Genomic DNA, 15,684 nt, shown 5'->3' on the forward strand with positions numbered 1-15,684 from the left:
CGCGCGGGGAGTGCAAGCGGGGCGGTTGGTTCAGCAGGTGGCCGCCCGCCCGCCCGCCCGAGTCCCGGGCCACCGCGGCGCGCGCGCCGAGTCCGATCCACATCAATGGGAATCCCCCGTGGGAACGGCGCCGCCCACCACGCCTGCGCCCGGACGCCCAGCCCAGCCCCGCGCCCCGCGCCCGCGCGCCGCATCCCATCCCAGGTCCGCGCCGCGGTGCTCCACGCCCGCGGACGAGTCTCCGTGCCGAGGGGCGGGGCGCTGCCGCGGGGGGGGGGCGGGAGGCGGAGAGGTGAAGGGGGGGCAGGAGCGGCGCGCGGGGAGGGGAAGGGGTTCTCGCGCGATTGGGCGAGGTTTCCGGTGTTGTGACTGAAACCCGTCAATATGGCGGCGATCGGCCGCGGCCGCTCTCTGAAGAACCTCCGAATACGAGGTAAGCCTGCTGCCGCCCTCGCTCCCCGCCGCGCGCTCGGTGCTCGCCGCCGCGGTGCTCGGCCTGCCCCGGGCCTGGGGTGGGGGGAAACGAGCTTGGGCGCTGGCCGCCGGCGGCCTGCGATGCTTCCTAACTGGGGCTTGTGTGTCTGTTTCGCGCAGGGCGGAATGACAGCGGCGAGGAGAACGTCCCGCTGGATCTGACCCGAGGTAACGCGCGCGGGGCGCCGCCGGGGAGGCGCGGGAGCGGGGCCGGGGCCGGGGTCGGAGCCCGAGGATGGGGCGGGCCGGCCGGCTGGCCAGCGACCCGCGGCGGGCAGCGAGGGCCGAGCCCGCGCCCATCCCCCTGGCCCGCGCAGGTTTCCCTCGGCTGAGCCCCTCCGGGCCTCGGGCGGCTGCGGGAGCGCGGGAGCGCGGGGTGGACCTCGCCGCAGCCAGCGGCCCGGGGCTCTCCGCATCTCCCCCGCTGGAACGTTCTTGCTCCAGTCACCGCTCCCGGGCCCCCGACTCCCGGGGGCGGCCGGGGAGGAGGTGGGGGAGGCAGACGTTGTTATTTAGGTTACTGGAGGATGTTTGAGGGAAGAGCGACCACATCCTGCCCTCCCCGTCCCCCGGAGCTGATGCTGGACCTGCTGGGTTCTTGCTGACTGCGTGACTGCTTTTGCCCTGTCCGCGCGCTCCTCCGGGGACCCGCAGCTTTGCTAAGTCGGCGGTGAAATCGAGAGCCGGTGGTGACTGCTAAGTGTCCGGTTTCTGCCGTGTATCCCGGCTGCTTCCCTCTCCCCGGCCCGCTGCGTCTGGAGTTGGCTAGAGCCCGCCCCCTCACTCCGCTGCAGGTTCATTGTGTACCTTCTGCAGTGGAGATGGGTTTGTTTACACCTCTGCAGGGCAAGCCCTGGTTGTGGTAGTCTGAAGAACTGTGTCCTCCTAGCGATCGGTGTTGCTTTCCTGGGTCACCGGCTACCGGACCGGTGCTTATTATTCCACAATGTCTCGCTGAAGCATTAGTAGCTAGATACAAAATTCTTTTCTCTTCCTCCATAAACAGGATTTGGTCTACAGATTTCGTCGGTCCTGCTCCACAGCTCTGTAGTTTATAGAGAGTGTAACTAAGTAGTTGTGCTGTACAGAATCGCTTTTTGAGGTCTGTGAAAGGCCTTAGGAAGTTGTTTGTTTTTTATTTTTAGAAGGTGTAAACATTTTACATGACACGTTTGTTGTTGTTTTTTAACCCTATATTGTACTCAATAAAGTAGTTGGTGGTTGGGGGGGTTTAGGAGACCCATCTCTGTATTGACAGCATAACGCATTCCAAGTTTTGTTTCAGTTTTTGTATTGTTAAGACTCCTGTGTAGACTGAAAGACTAGTTTTGATTTCAGTTACATGAGTACATATTTGTTATTTAGTATTTGGTTCTGATAGTTCAGGAAGTTAAGTTTTGAGTAAACAAGCCCTTTCAAAGGCAGAAACCTTCCTAAGATACAGTGCAGCAGTCTTGGAAATGGCAATTATTTAAAGCAGTGATTTGTGATTTGGAACATCTCCCTCCCACCCCCCAGTGGATAGCTTTGAGAATCAGTATAGAGAAAGAGCAGGCTTTTGACTAATGTTTTTTTTTTTTTTAAATTTGTGAACTTAATATAACGTAGACATGAAAAATTTATACAAAGTAGATTTTTCCAGCAAGCGTTCTAATGAGGTTCATAATACTGACCTGAGATTTAACATTGCACTTTTCTAACTATGTAGTAGGTCAGTGATTTAATTTGTGTGTGAAAAGAGCAATAGTGTGAAAAGAGCACGTAGGTAAACTTGAGCCTAGTACCTACAGTAAAGACCTACTTGAATGTGCTGTTGGAAATAGTTGTATAGTAGGTTGAATTTGTTAAACTCCTTTAGATACTTCTGCGATTGGTACCAAAATTTGGGATTGTAGAAAAAGCTCATATACAAGCATCGGTATTAACTAGGAAAGACAGATCTATGTGTAGTAAAAATAATCAGTTCTCAGAATTTTTTTTTTTACTTGCCCTGCTGAAATGTACTAGAGTTCCAAATACGTGTACACAGCCAGTTAAAGCAGATTACAAAAGCTGTACACAACTAAGAGACAAGTCACGTGGGAAGGATAACCCTAAATCATAAGTTTATGGAAAAATAAAGGAGTTAGATTCATGATATAGTGAAACTGTTGACTAGAGAAAGTGTTATTTTGATGAACATGCCATTGTTCAAAGGCTTGTGGAACACACATGAAGAATTAAACTTTGGTAATAATTTGAGACCAGTGAGGCAGTCAGAGTTGCAGCTGAAAGACAGCTGCTTGTGGATTGTATTACAATACTCAAAAAGATAAAGTTTGAGCAACCAAGTATTTGTTTTGCTCATTGCTACGGAATTGTTTGCTCTTATTTCAGATGATTTTGAGAAGTTTGTTGGGTAGGTGGACAACCATGTTCATTATACATAGAGGTAATCCCTAAAGGAGACATCCATGTATAGTTAAGAGAACTGTTGTAAAGTCAAGTAATTTTGGATTGTAATCTCAGGGGCAACAATAGTTGGGGGATTTGGGACAGGTTGTTAGACTTTGCTTCCCTCGTGCTTTCTCCAACTTGGGGGAAGAAATAACTTTAAAGTGTTAATAAGAAAGTGAAAGGTAAATGAAGGTAGTTCTTAATTGATTACCCAGCAGAAAATCTTGTTTATGAGTAATGTTTAGTGTTAGTTGCTCCCCTGCATTGTGATTCTTTAAATTATACTAGAAAGGCATGGCAAGTGATTGTTTGCATGTACATGGACAGATATGGAGGCATGTGTGCATGTTTGTTTGGAAGCTAGAGGACAGCCTAGGGCATTGCATCTCAGGGGCATTTTTTTTTTTTTTTACATGGGCTCTGGGTATTGAATTTCTCATGCTTGCAGCAAGCACTTCTTTGACACAGCTATTTCCCCAAGCTCCAAATTATTGTTTTGACTATTGTCTACTTTATTAATTTGGTGTATCTGAAATGGAGTATTGGATAATAGATAATTTGTTTCTGAAAAATTACGTTTTTCATTTCAAAAGAGACCCCCTAGCCAAGCAAGGCGGTCCATGCTGGTAGTGTCATTTAGGAGATTGAGACAGGATCGTGAACTGATCGCCAGCCTGGGCTACATGAGACTTGTCATGTACAAACACAAACAAACACAACTAAGTTTAACCAAAAGTACAGTTTGTTGTATGTACTTAGGATTAGGTATGACATTGTATTCTATGAATCTTAGCATTTTTCTTCCTAACATCAGAATGTTTTTAGTTACAATGATTGACTTGTATTGTGAGTCTCCTGAGGTGAGGTCCAGGAGAGTTTGGTTTGGGTACTGGTGTTATTGCTGTGGAATGACAGAATGCCTCTATTAAAAATTGATGATGGATTAGTTTTGACTTAGGAACCCATTTAGTAAATCTTAAAAGTTATTAGTAATTCTTGCTTTCAGTTTTGTTCAGAAACCTATTCTACTTAATTTGTGAAAGTCCCCGATTTGCTACTGATACCATTAAATAGTCGCTATATTTGACACCAAGATGTATCTTTTTAAACAAATGCAAACCCCAAAATGCTTCCTTTAGCTACTTCCACAGTAAGCATAGCCTTTTTTCTTCTTTTATAGTACATCCCTTTCTGGTACTGACTCAGGCTCGAAAAGACACAGTGTACTTTAGAGTAAACCTGTTAGTGTAGTGCTCAGAATGTATTCCCAGAAAATGGACACTTCTGTATTAGAGATTATTAAAATGAAATTTTTAAAGACTACAACTGAGTTTTACATTTTTTTAAATTATTGAATCCCTTTACTTTTCCATTATTAGTAAGAATGAAATGTTGATGATCCAGCTTGCTGTTAGTATTTAGAAGATCAAGAAGGCTATCTGAAATAGTGTGAACTTGAACATTATTTTGTTTTCTAATTTCCCACAGTTGAGAGGTTAGTCATTTGTTTAATTGCTCACTTGAGTTAAACTAAACAAACATTGACAGAAATCCATTATGTATCAGAAACTGAATTAAATCCTGGAGGAGTAGGAATGAAAAGGATGTTGTTCCTTTTAAACAGTTTATTGGAGCTGACATAAAGAAGTGATTGTGGTACAGAACAATAAGTACAGACCGGGCAAGGAAGAGAATTAGTGCAACAGCAGTCATGGGAGAATGTGATTATCTGGTGTATTGGTGACCAGAGAAACCTAAAGGGCTAAGCTTCTCATAAAAACAGTGTCAACATGGAAGAAAATGTGGGCTGTCTGGAGAATAAGCCACACTTTTGGAAAGGGAAAGACAGTAGACAGAGGAGCGATGTAGAAGGCTTGTAATACGGTTTGAGAAATGATGAAGGAGCACACCAGGGGTTTAGCTACAGAAATGGAAACGAAGACCTATTGGAAGGAGGACATCAACTGATTTGCTTTCTCCCGTTGAAAACCCACTTTTAATTGTTAAAACTCCTCTCTTCCCCCATTTTGGAGACTCTTGCTGTGTATCCTTGCCTGGGCTGGTACTGACAATGTGGTCCAGGGTAGCCTTGAACTTTGAGTACTACTGTTTTGGCCTCAGTGCTGGGATTACAAACATGTGCAAGCACAGCCAGCTACTTTCATTTCTTTATTAAGAAGATGAAGCCTAGCTGGGCGGTGGTAGCACACGCCTTTAATCCCAGCACTCAGGAGGCAGAGGTAGGCGGATTTCTGTGAGTTCAAGGCCAGCCTGGTCTACAGAGCTAGTTTCAAGACAGCTAGGGCTGTTGCACAGAGAAATCCTGTCTTGAAAAAAAAAAAAGAGAGAGAGAAGAAGGTGAAGCCTGACACACCTGCACTCTGAATTCCTTAATCACTTCAGACTTCTTGCCTAGAGTCGGACTGCACAGCATCTGTTCCTTTCCAGGAGTAACTACACTTATGACCAGATTTCCTTCAAGGGGTCTGTGCAGAACTATTTCCCTTTCCTTTTGTTTCTTCGTTTCTGTCAATTCAGTTTCCACATGCTTAACAAACATTTGCTGTACCTTCATATGGGTAGGTTACTAGAGTGGGCATGGACTGAAGCTGAAGATAGAAAGAGATGAAGATTGGAAAGGTTGCTTTTCTGAAGACTTCAGGCAGATTAGTTTATCTTTATTCCATAGCATTTTCTTTACCTTGGCTCTCCCCTGTAGGGAAAATGCTTTCTTAATATATGAGAATGGCCTCAAGTAAAACTCACTGGTATTTGAAATTCTACACTCTGTTTTTGCTGTGACTTCTGTATTAATACTGTTGTGTCAGGTAGTAAATTAGCTCAGTTTTCACCAACTGTTTGCTGTGTTCATCCTAATTCAAGGAATAAAAGCTTTGAAATTGTAAAGCAATGAGACTTAGATGTACTTCATTCAACTAGTGTCACAGGGCCAGCGAGAGTGCTAAGTATCTAATAATCATTTTAAAGTTAGAATGTGTAAAACTGTGCAACCAAAAGTATACCTACATTCTGATATTTAGGAACTGTCAGTACCTTCTATTCAAACTATAGACCAGCAGCTCTTCATCCATTTAGTCCTGTTAACAAACTGCTCCAAGTTGCCTTTGAAATACCTATTTGATAGTCTGTTCCCTGTTGAGCAACAAAAAGACTTTATTTCTGGTTTTACCTTCTTTTTTTTTTCTGATATATTGCAATCAGAATCATTTTCTTGTAAATCCAGATTTGATTTTGTCATTCATTTAAAAATAAATACAAGCAAAACAAGGTTTACTTTTGCTTGCAGAATAAAGTTCAAATTCCTTAGCTTGGCATCCAAAGCCCTTCATAATTTATTTATGTATTTTCTTCTGTGCTACTACAACTGTAGTAGTCAAGGTATAGCTTCCTGTTTGCAGACCTTGTGTGTGTAGCACAGTCCTTCATATATACAGAACACTTCTCATAGGAAATAAGGCTTAGTTTACTGGTCTAAAGCACCGACTCTCCATTCCTTTACTTTCTCCTTGGAAATTATGTCCCTATTTGAGGGCACTTGCTTGAATCAGAGAAGAGTGCTGTTTCTTAAATGTGGCATGCAATTTTATATTTACTTATGTAGCTTCCTTTACCTAGGAATGTACTCCCAGTACTCTATCAATAAAATCCTATTTTTTTTAGGCTTAAGGGATAGAACTGAAGGACCTTGCACATGCTAGCCAAGAACCCTTATCATTGAGCTTGTTCCCAGCTCCTGAAGTGGTGTTTGAGTTGAAGAATGGAGAAGGAAGTGAGTAAAAAGAATAGAATGTAATTACAGATAATAGAGTAAAACAATGCTTTGACACTTGCAATCCTGTGGGACAGCCAAATCGATAGTGCTATAAAATAGAGAAGAAGTCTTTCTGTGCGTGACAGTTAGGCATTCATGTGACTGATGGCACCAGCTACATGGAAGAAGTACTATACCAAATGTTGGAGTGAATGTCTAGTAGTTGTTACCTTAATTTATGATGTGAGTATTTTTGTACAGGGTGTAGGGAGAATGGACACACACACACACACACACACACACACACACACACACACACACACACACAAAGTGTGAGTTGGGATTGAGTAGAGGAGTTCACAAAGGCTAAGTATGTTCATTCATTGCTGCTGAACTGTTCATCTCCTAAATGGAGAGTTAAAGATTTGAGTATCCCAAGACAATGTGAGAAGACTGCATATCGTGGATAGGCGCCTTAAGAAGAGGCCAACAGGTGAAAATGAAGGTATAATCTACGATAATTTTTCAGTTGTGGGGCTGAAAGCTGTAGTGTTGAAGGTGGGGTCTGTAGAACTTGGTTCTACTCTGAATGTGAGACCGGTTTTGGCAGGCTGTTTAACCTCTGGCTTTCAGTCCTTTTACCTCTGTGATGCATATATCTTTTGCATATAGCACTTTCACTTCCATCTCTGTGATTCTCAGATGATCACTGTCAGCTATTGAAGGGTTAAAAAGAAGGCAGTCAGAACCTTGTGAAAATCATGGTGAGATAAAGTCTCATAAATCATAGTAACTATGTATTGGAGTGGTGGTGTTGCATAGCACTTTAAATGTGTGTTACAGTCAGGTGACCCATTGCTGTGATTTGCTCTCAGCCTCCCAAATCTCAAGCTCCAGAAAATAGGGCAATGAAAAGCACAGTGTGTGTTTCTATCCCATCTAATTACAGTCTACTCTCACCTGCATTAGAAAAGTGATGATAGGAGAGTGCTAAATCTATAATCCTAATACTTATTTTTATGTGTAGTTTGGGAAGATTACATGGTCATCTTTTTCCCTCTCGGAAGAGTGGAGGAAAGCAGACTGGCTAACTATGTTTATTAGGACACCAATATAGGAATGATTGAAAGGTAACTAACTGTTAAGCTTTTTTAATCATCCACAGTTTTGATATCATTGTACTTTTTTGTTAGTGTAGCCAAGTTAAACAGAATTGCCCACTGAAAGTTTTATCTGTACACTGAAGGGCATATAGAATTATGCAGGTGCCAAAGTAAATGGGAAATAATTATGTGTACCAGCTAAAAATAACATTCCCATACTCAATGTAATAGGTCGACAAAGAATCCAAACATGAGCATTCTCTATATTCCTGTGTGTCTTCCATCTAATAACCTCATGCACTGTGCCGTGCACCTAGTAATGATGAAATTGATAGAACACTGAGAAGATGCTGCTGGTACCTTAAGTGTCCCCTGTTTATAGAGCCAGGTGAATATAACAGAGACTTTAAGAAGACTTTAAACAAAAATTAACTTGTATTTTAAAGACTTATCTAAAATGACTTCCATTTTTTTACACTAGTGTACTGAATAATTTGGATGTATAGTGGTTTTCTTTATGTCAGCTTTTGCCACCACAGCAGGCTTGGAAGCTTTAAAACTCAAAACAAACTTGAGAACAAAAATATTTTTTTGTTGTTTTTTGTTTTGTTTTGTTTGAGATAGGGTTGCTCTATATAACAGCTCTGGCTGTCCTGGATTTGTAGACTAGGTTGACCTTCAACTCACAGAAATTCACCTGCCTCTGCCTTCTGAGTCCTGAGTGCTGGGATTAAAGACATGTGCCACCATGCCTGGTTGAGAAGTAAAATCTTGCTAGCAAATCATTCAGTATTTGAGATAGTGTTGGGGAAAGTTGGTGACAGGTGTTCTCCTGAAATGTTGAAGACTGTTTTATGTTTTAAGCTTGGGCTTGTTTGACCTTTGAAAGTAATGCTGGATTAGATTGAGAGATTTGAAGTATACAATGAAATAATTGCATACTTGTGACGATGAATGAGTATATAATTGCTCACATTCCAAGCCCCGTCATAGTGATTTTTCTTCCATTACTGTGGGTCTTCCTCTTCTTTAGTATGCTATTGACTGGGTAGTGCAAGCTCAAGGGGCTCTGTGGGTTTAGCAACCTTATTTCTAAAGAGATCAACCTGGAAATAAAGAGACTAAAGTGGGGTAGCTAGTACTTTTGTTATTTTCTACACTGAAATTACTATTACTAAGCAAATGACCTATCAATGAGATAGATGGTTTGGAATTAATATCCTTAAGGCCTGGCAAGATGGCTCAGTGGATGAAGGCACTTGACTTGGAGGCAAGCCTGAGTTCCATCTTGGGAAGCCACATGAAAGAATGAGAGAACTGACTCCAGTAATTTTTCCTTCGGTCTCCACACATGTACTGTAGCATGCACATGTACACTCCCAACACACAAAATGCATAAATGAATACATGCAAAGAGACATTTATCTTGAAAAATCACAATGTTGCATTGTTAATTCCAGAGACCTTGCTTACTGCTACCAAATGGTAAATAATGTTTGGTGAAATGACTGCTGTATTGGGTTACCAAAACAGGACTTGAATTGTCACTTGCAGAGATTTTAGTAATCTTGCTCTGAATCCAGTACAATTTCACGTGTTTCTCATAATGAATAGAGAGTGAAGAGGCACAGGAGCTGTAAACAAAGGAGATTGCCAAGTAACTTAGTTACTTAAAAAGGAGCAGTTTGCCAGAGAAAGGGATATTTAACTGCTTTAAATGTGGACATGCATATATTTTTCAGTAGTTACATAGATCTGGAAAATCACATCTTGAAATAGTAGTGCTAATTATTTCCGTGCTTGGTCCATCCCTGGTGTATTAAAACTTTTAATTGCTCTGGTTTTTTGTTTTGTTTTGTTTTGTTTTTTTGTTTTGTTTTTTTCCACTCATAAGCCTCTGATGTCCTCCCTAACATTGTACCATCCCTACCACCTGCCTCCTGCTGGTTGGGAGGGGGAGAGACTTCAGTGGTGGGTGCATTTTGGGTTACATGAGCTCCAACATTGAGCTGTGTTGTAGTTTCGTGTGTGGCTAGGGGACTATAGAATATTGTGAAACTTACTATTCAACATATGTCTTGTAAGAAGTGGTTTTGTTCTTTTAAATATTTGTCTCCTGTGATACTGGGTTAACTCCTGTGATACTGGGTGGTGATGGAGTGGCTGAACATTGGAGCTATTTGTTACGCTGGAGGTTTTATTGCTAGACTATTCTTGGTGGTGTTTTTAAATGACACAGGCTAGTACAAAGGAAGCCATGCTCAAGGAGTTTCAAATGTTATATGGAATTCTTATATACAATTTTAGTTATATTTGATGTATTAAATTTAAGAGTACTTCAGCGTTAAAATGGTTATTACTTTATATACTTTATTTCTCTGTTTGCAGTTTTCCTTTCTTACAGGAGAATTTGGTATTAGCTGTTTGTTTCAGTCTTCTTTTCTCCCTAGCAAAAAGAGAGAAAGTACTTGAAAAAAGAAAAAGGTTTTGGGCCGGCCGTTGGTGGCGCATGCCTTTAATCCCTGCACTCAGGAGGCAGAGGCAGGCGGATTTCTGTGAGTTCAAGGCCAGCCTGGTCTCCAGAGTGAGTGCCAGGATAGACTCCAAAGCTACACAGGGAAACCCTGTCTTGAAAAAAACCAGAAAAAAGAAAAAAGAAAAAAGTTTTGAATTTTCAGATGGAAACAAAAAGATATGGAGAGCCTGGGTTAAAAACAGTTACATTTGCTTTTATTGTTTCTTCTCATAGTTTTATTATTTTTAAATTCTGTTTTTTATTAGTGAAGATTTTTTTCACATACATCAGTAATTGTTTTCACATTATAAAATTACCACAGAGAAAAAGTATAATTTCTTTTTTAAGACAGGAGCTAATCTCAAATGCAGACTTCCATCTCAGTCTCCTAAGTGTTGGCATACAGGTGTGTACCCTACATCTGGCTTTATGTTGTAAACATGCATATATTGTCAGGAAATGGTATACTTAGGGTATTGGTATATGTCTGGATTGGGGTAAGGTATGTTTTATCTATAAACCTAATGTTTATTTAGTTTTTGTGGTGTTGGGACTTGAACACAGGGCCTTGTACATGGTAGGTGTTCGGCTACTGGGCTAATAGCCTAGTCTGTTTGTTTGTTTGTTTTCTTTCATTTTTGAGACAGGATTTCTCTGTGTAGTCCTGGCTGCCTTGGAACTCGTTTTGTAGATGAAGCTGGCCTCAAACTCACAGAGATCCACCTGCCTCTGCCTCCCAAGTTCTGAGTGTTGGGATTAAAAGAGTGCACCACTATACCCCCCCACTTTCCCCACCCCAGCCTTTTTTTTTTTTAGCATGCATATTTATATAATTCCATCTAGTTGGAATATGTAGGTTAAATGCTAAAATTATTAAGAAGTGATGAGAGGAATCTTAGATCTGAAAAGTGAAACACATAAAAGGAATTGCAAAACAAGGAAGATGGAGAGGTGGCTCAGTGGTTAAAAGCACTGGCTGCTCTTGTAAAGGACTCAGGCTTAGTTCCTCACACCCACACAGCAGCTCACAACCATCTATAACTCCAGTTCCAGGGGATGTAACACCATTTTCTGGCCTGTGCAGGCACCAGGCACACATACAGCGCATGTACGTACATGCAGGCAAAACCCTCAGACACATAAAATAAAAATAAATCATTAACCTGTGAATCCCTGAATGAACATTAGGGTTCTGTTACTCCTAAGTATCTTCACTTTTTGCCTGTGACTGTATACCCATGAAGAGCATTGTGAATAATTGACAGTCAGTATATGGGAGAAAAAATTCACAGTAAAGCCATTTAGCTCTTCATAAAGGATTTTGATGAGACAAGATCAATGAGTATACAAAAGACACTAGAAAAACAGAGCTTGTTAAAAACCAGGCATAGATTTTCCAGAGGTACCCCTTGCTCCAAACGATGAAAGTTGTCAGATCATGCAGACCCCCACACTTGCAGGGGAGGACTGTCACGACTATGCTGGGGAATCACTGGAGGAATGAAGACTCAGGATGGTGAACAGGGCAGGAGGTGTCCTAATGGGAGAGGAGGAGCAAACCTAGACTTGTAAACAGTCATTCCTACAAGTGGAGCTTCACACTATTCGTGTTACAATCTGGCTTCTTTCTTGACCTTTGCACCTTGCTGTGCCCTCTACTTCATTTCTGCCTGCTTGGATACAAGGCCATTGTCTCTTTGTCTCAGCTCATCCCAGGGCTCTTCCCTTTGATCCAGAGAGGTAACCAAGTATGACTTTGAGGCAGTCATATCTACCTATTGGAAAATAAAACATGACAACTTGCTTGGACACTTGTCCCAGTAATCTCTGATATATCTGACCCAGTACTGTATTTGGTAGGAAGAGAGGCCATTGTATTCTATTCTAGAACATCATTTGTCCATATAGATATATGAGAATGAATTTTCAACTTGCATATCTTGAGCTCCTTTTGTGACTAATACCAAGTCACAGAATTATGTCTGCAATCCCAGTACTTGGGTGGCAGAGCAGGAGGATAAGTTCAAAGCCAGCCTCAGCTATATAACAAGTTTAAGGCCAAATTGGATTTTAGATACAGGCATAGTATTTTAGACCATAGAATTCCTATAATTACCAGTAATCTAAAGTTAGGGTGTGTATTACCTAAAGAAAGAGGGGAAAAGGGAAAAAAATAGGAATATTTTGTTATCTCTGTCACCCCACCCCAGTTTTTTGAGGAATCTGGAAGTCTTCATGTAAAGCAGAGGCTCCTGTCTAATATTCTTCAAAAGAGACCAATGTTGGTATACATCCAAAGTCCTATAGTTAGTGTTCCTCACCTGTGGAGTTCAGATTTCTGTAGTTCTTTAATGTTATTTCCTTATGTAATGTGTACTGCATAGGATCCAGGCATTCCCAGTCCTTTGGAGTGAAATTGGTGACTGTGTTCTGGAATGTCAGCAGGACCACAAAGGAACTTTTTTTTTTTTTCTTCCTTTTTTTTCTTTTCTTGGAAACAACATAGAGGAGTTTGGAGTTACTATGCACACTGGTTTTCTGAGTGTCTTGGGTTTTCTATGCATCTACCAGCACTGGGGGTCTAAAGACTATTTACTTTTTAATTTTTTATTATTTTTAATTGTGTGCATGTGCACATATGTGAGCCCAGGCACCTGTGTAAATCAGAAGTGTTGGATTCCCTAGAGTTAAAGGTAAATCACCTGAAAGTGGATGCTAGGGTTTGAATTTAGGTCCTTTGGATAAGCAGTACATGCTATTATCTACTGAGCCATTCCTCCAGTCTTCCATTTCTTTTTAAAATTCTTATTTTGAGACGAGATATCCCTTGCTATGTTACCCAAGCTGACTTTGAACTTAAAATCTTCCTGCTCCGGTATCTTGAGTAGGTGAAATTGTAGACATGCACTGCCATGCCCAGCATCTAATGTTTATTTTTGTGCATAATTAGGAGATATTGGTTGATGAATGGATTGATAGATTGATTGAGACCAGGTCTCTTGTAGAACTTGTGATCCTTTTACCTTCTCCCAGGTGCTAAATTTGTTGGTATATGCTACCATGCTCAGCATAAAAGTTGTGATCCAATGCCCCTTTCTCCCAGGGGTTAGGCTTACTGGTATATGCTAACCCACTCAGCTGGCACATAAGTCAGGAGTCTGCCATCATTGTTATGAAATCCTTCCATTGCATAGACTGTTCATAGTTTATTTCTTTGTTCAGCATCTTATGTTTGTTCATAAAGCTTTATATTAAATGAGCTAGAACTAATTAATTTCTAGTAAATAACTTTAGTTCTTGCCTTTAAAACAATTCCTTAATTCATTTACTTATTTACACATAAAAGTGGTAGTCGTAGTCAGGTTGGACTACTCTACAATTTCAGTGAGATTCTTACCTGTAGCTTGAATTCTAATTGGTCTTACTAAAAACTCAAGAGTCAGCTATTAGGGGGTGAAAGCTGAAGGATCAGCGAAACAGAGCAGCCAGTCACTAGAGTTCCTACCTCTGCCAGTGCTCAGACCAAAGGGGGTGATTCTGTCCTCAGACTGTCTCAACCTGCATCCCTGGACTGCCTCAGAATCCACGGCTCCTCAGACTGTTTCCTCAGAAGGCCTGCTTCAGACTGCTGTCTCAGACTAACTGCTGCTCAGACTGCAGTGAGCTCCTGTCTCCTCCCACCTTATATTCCTCTCTATGTTCAGCCATATCCCTTCCTGGCTCCACCTCTTTAGTGCTGGGATTAAAGGCATGTGCCTCCAAGTACTGGGAACACCTTTGTGTGAGCTCTGTTTCTCTTTTAGACTGTATCAATTTCATGTAGCTCAGAGTGGCCTTAAACTAACAGAGATCTGTCTGCCTCTGTCTCCTGAATGTTGGTATTAAAGGTGTATGCCACCACTGCCTGGCCTCTGTGAGTAGCTAGTGTGGCTAGTTTTGCAATGTGATCTTCAGGCAAGCTTTATTTGTTAGATCATAAAATATTACCACACTTACCCTTTTTCTTTTGTCTCAGACCATTTGGCCATTGAGTATTTGCTCAATGTTGTTTATATTTTAATTGGCATTGTTCTAGTTACTTGATGTACAAGATAGTGGCAGTGCTTAGGGGAAATAGCAGAAATAAATCATGTTGTGTATTGGGAACTGAGGGAAGGATTGCTTGTTTGGTCTTGTGTGTGCCTAGGAATTTTGAACTAGCATACTTAGGTGACTGCTGAAGAAAACAAGGAAGTGAATAACTTGTTCGAAAGGTCACTTTGGTATTGAGAGAGAAGAATGACATTCAAAACCTTTATTGTTTCTTGTACCAAATCTCATGGGTTTAACCTTTTACCATCTTTCCAGAATTAACAGTAAGGACAATAGAAGATATACCATAACACTGGTAGGGTATGGATTTGGAACCCTTAGGAATTAAATTATATTTTAGCTTTCCCCACGAATATTTTCTCCTTAGCCATTCCATCATTATGAGTAGCACTTTTTGCTTTGGGGTGGGGTGTTGATCGGTTGCAGAGGTTCGCTCAAAGATGAACTGTAGTCAGTGAGGCTAAGACTTCTTTATTCAGGTAAACACTAGTCCAAAACACAAGCCAGATCGAGCTCACAGGAAGCAAGCTAGCACGGCCAGAGAGAAGGCGCTTTCCATGTGAGCCCAGTTCCTTTTGAACCTCCTTCTAAGTCATCTCAGACTTCCCCTCACCCCGCCCTCATGGGCGTAGCCCGGCACACCTGTCTGGGTTACCTGGGGCAGGGCTAGGGTGTCTTCCTACAATTCCCCTTTTAGTGTAAAAGAGGATCAAAACTTAATAGTGTAAAACGTCTAAAATTAACAATCATAAAGGTGAAATATAAGAAGATACAATAATCTGCTATTGCACATCCTATGTCTATTCCAGCTAAGCCTTAAAGTCATGTGGAAAGGGTGTCTAACTTGAACACCTCCTTCCAATCCCAACTCTAAACAATAAGAAGGTCATTCTTAACTAGGCTTACACTACCCTAATAAACAATAATGGGGAACGGGGGCGTAGCATCTTCTAAGTTACTTCCTGCTGAAATGGGACAATGGTAGCCATGTGGGGTCCTGTGGGAAAAAAATGCTAGTACAGGGAAAGTCTCTAATGAGTTATCTCTAGTCCATGTTAGATGAGATTTGCTTAATTGAAGATCTAGGTTGAAATCCTCAACTTGATTGAAGTCATTACTGGAGGTTCTGGTTGGAGTGTCAGTCGAAACGGAGTGAGTTGAATCCAGTGCAGTTGGGGAGGTGCAGTCCAATTCTTTTTCCGGAGCATGCAGGGATTGTTGTCAGGCTGGTTCTCATTGGCTGTATGGGACTCAAACATAAGTGTCATCAGAGAAATGTTTGCTTGTACATG

At 41.7% G+C, this 15,684-nt stretch overlaps 1 protein-coding gene across 3 annotated transcripts in view; it reads left to right on the top strand.

The window, feature by feature from the left end:
• The first annotated feature begins 301 nt into the window (after nt 1–301).
• Nucleotides 302–15,684, top strand: part of Rictor (RPTOR independent companion of MTOR complex 2) — a 107,689-nt gene continuing 92,306 nt past the window's right edge. For 2 of the 3 annotated variants that reach the window (XM_027401347.2, XM_027401348.2), the window contains exons 1-2: nt 302–433; nt 595–642. In XM_027401347.2, the coding sequence (XP_027257148.1) occupies nt 385–433; nt 595–642 (97 nt within the window). In that variant the 5' untranslated portion in view covers nt 302–384. Of the gene's footprint in view, nt 434–594; nt 643–6,591; nt 6,701–15,684 lie in introns of those variants that run through there. The other variant, XM_027401349.2, reaches the window with a different exon arrangement.

Source organism: Cricetulus griseus, chromosome 2 (genome assembly GCF_003668045.3).
Source record: "Cricetulus griseus strain 17A/GY chromosome 2, alternate assembly CriGri-PICRH-1.0, whole genome shotgun sequence".
Lineage (NCBI taxonomy): Eukaryota > Metazoa > Chordata > Mammalia > Rodentia > Cricetidae > Cricetulus > Cricetulus griseus.